General features: G+C 43.6%; 1 protein-coding gene across 1 annotated transcript; it reads left to right on the top strand.

Annotated features, from left to right (window-relative positions):
• Positions 1 to 359: 359 nt before the first annotated feature.
• On the top strand, positions 360 to 1,754 carry LOC104960755 (dipeptidyl aminopeptidase-like protein 6; the record flags this gene model as incomplete). Its single annotated transcript, XM_010788913.1, has 3 exons — positions 360 to 458; positions 903 to 969; positions 1,457 to 1,754. Coding segments are annotated over 3 exons (464 nt in total), but the record flags the coding sequence as incomplete, so codon positions are not given.
• Between the last annotated feature and the right edge of the window lie 317 nt (positions 1,755 to 2,071).

A 2,071-nucleotide genomic window follows, 5' to 3' on the forward strand; every position in this document is an offset into this window, starting at 1 on the left:
ATACATGTATTACTCCCATGTGTGTGAACACTGCCCTCTGTCTGCGGCTTAGAAAAGTACGTTATTCTTATTTTATGAATCACTTATTTTAGATGTTTTACTTTATTCTATTTTGTAATTAAATATGTTTTTATTAATAACTGTATTCATTATTTTAAAGGTGTATCATTGTATCCATTTATTTTATGTAATTGAATTGATATTTAATTGTATTATATCTAAGTTGTATAGTTAGTAGCATTCTTTTTTTACAGTTTTTTTGTAAACATTTAATTCTATTAAAGTTGTGTGACTTTATTGTATTTTTTTAAAATTATATTTATGTCGTTCTTATTGTTAATGAATGTGTTGTGGTTCAGGGTTCGTGGTGCTGGAGGACAACGGGCCTCTGTCCTCAGCTCTGCAGGACAAGAGGCTCCCTGAGACTCTGTTCAGGACCGTCTCTGCAGAGCACCACGGTACTGAAGACCCTTCATTACACTTAGGATATGAATCCACACAAATACAAACACATCTGTGGATACAAATAAATATAAATAGCTCTATCTAATGAAACGTATCTAAGAACATGTTTAGTTATAATCAGGACTGGAGTTAGTTTTAGAGATTAAACTCAGTGACAGCGGAAACAAATATTAAAGAATTGTGCTTTTAAAAACATTGAAATGCATCAAAATCAATGAGCTTGTGTTCTTATTTACAAAGAGGCAACACTCAAAAAGAAACTACATATTTGATTTCTATAATCAGAGGAAAAACTTTGTGAACGCAGAATTGATTGCTGTGTCAACAATCTGCCAAAGAGTTATATAATATTACAAACATTTCAGATTTTTTAAATGTTCTTCAAATGTTTCTCGTTTGGTCCGGAGTCGTCTCATGAGCATCTGTTTCCCCCTCAGACCTGCACCTGAAGCTCTCTCTTCCTCAGGGCTACGAGGCCAACCTGCACCCCCTCCTCCTCATGGTGTAAGTGCTTCCTGTCATGTGACCTCTGACCCCCCAACCTGTCCCCGGATCACCCCGTTTGGCGGCAGTGGTTCAGTCTGTAGGGACTTGGTCTTGGAACCGAAGGGTCGCCGGTTCACGTCCCGATCGGACCAGTTGAATAGATATGGAGCGAGCTGCTCTGTGTGTGTGTGTGTGTGTGTGTGTGTAAAATCCCAACAGAGTGGAGAAAGACATTTCCCTGTGAGGGATTAATAATGTCTTCCTCTTCTTCTTCCTCCTCTTCTTCTTCCTCTTCTTCCTCTTCCTCCTCTTCTTCTTCCTCTTCCTCCTCTTCTTATTCTTCCTCTTCCTCCTCTTCTTCCTCTTCTCTCCTCCTCCTCTTCCTCTTCTTCTTCCTCCTCTTCTTCCTCCTCTTCTTCTTCCTCCTCTTCTTCTTCCTCCTCTTCCTCCTCTTCCTCCTCTTCTTCTTCCTCTTCTTCCTCTTCTTCTTCCTCCTGTTTTTCAGGGATGGTGAGCCGGGTCAGGTGGTGACGGAGGAGTTCTCTCTGGAGTGGCCCCAGGTCCTCTCGGGGTCTCACGGTGTGGCCCTCGCCTGGGTGGGGGTCCGCAGTGGGGGGGGCCGCGGACAGAAGAGCCCCAACATGGACCCTCGAAAGCTGGGGTCCATCAGAGTGAAGGATTACCTCTCAGTGGTCGAGTCAGTGACTCATTATACACATTCACTAACTCTCTCCCAGAAGTCATCTGCTCTGCGTCTCTGGAGAAGCTTTGAGAAAACTAATGAGACATCGGCTTCTCCTTGAGATGTGTGTGTGTGTGTGTGTGTGTGTGTGTGTGTGTGTGTGTGTGTGTGTGTGTGTGTGTGTGTGTGTGTGTGTGTGTGTGTGTGTGTGTGTGTGTGTGTGTGTGTGTGTGTGTGTGTGTGTGTGTGTGTGTGTGTGTGTGTGTGTGTGTGTGTGTGTGTGTGTGTGTGTGTGTGTGTGTGTGTGTGTGTGTGTGTGTGTGTGTGTTGTGTGTGATGTGTGATGTGTGTGTGTGTGTGTGTGTGTGTGTGTGTGTGTGTGTGTGTTGTGTGTGTGTGTGTGTGTGTGTGTGTGTGTGTGTGTGTGGTGTGTGTGTG

Source organism: Notothenia coriiceps, unplaced genomic scaffold (assembly GCF_000735185.1).
Source record: "Notothenia coriiceps isolate Sejong01 unplaced genomic scaffold, NC01 NC01_scaffold00032347, whole genome shotgun sequence".
NCBI lineage: Eukaryota > Metazoa > Chordata > Actinopteri > Perciformes > Nototheniidae > Notothenia > Notothenia coriiceps.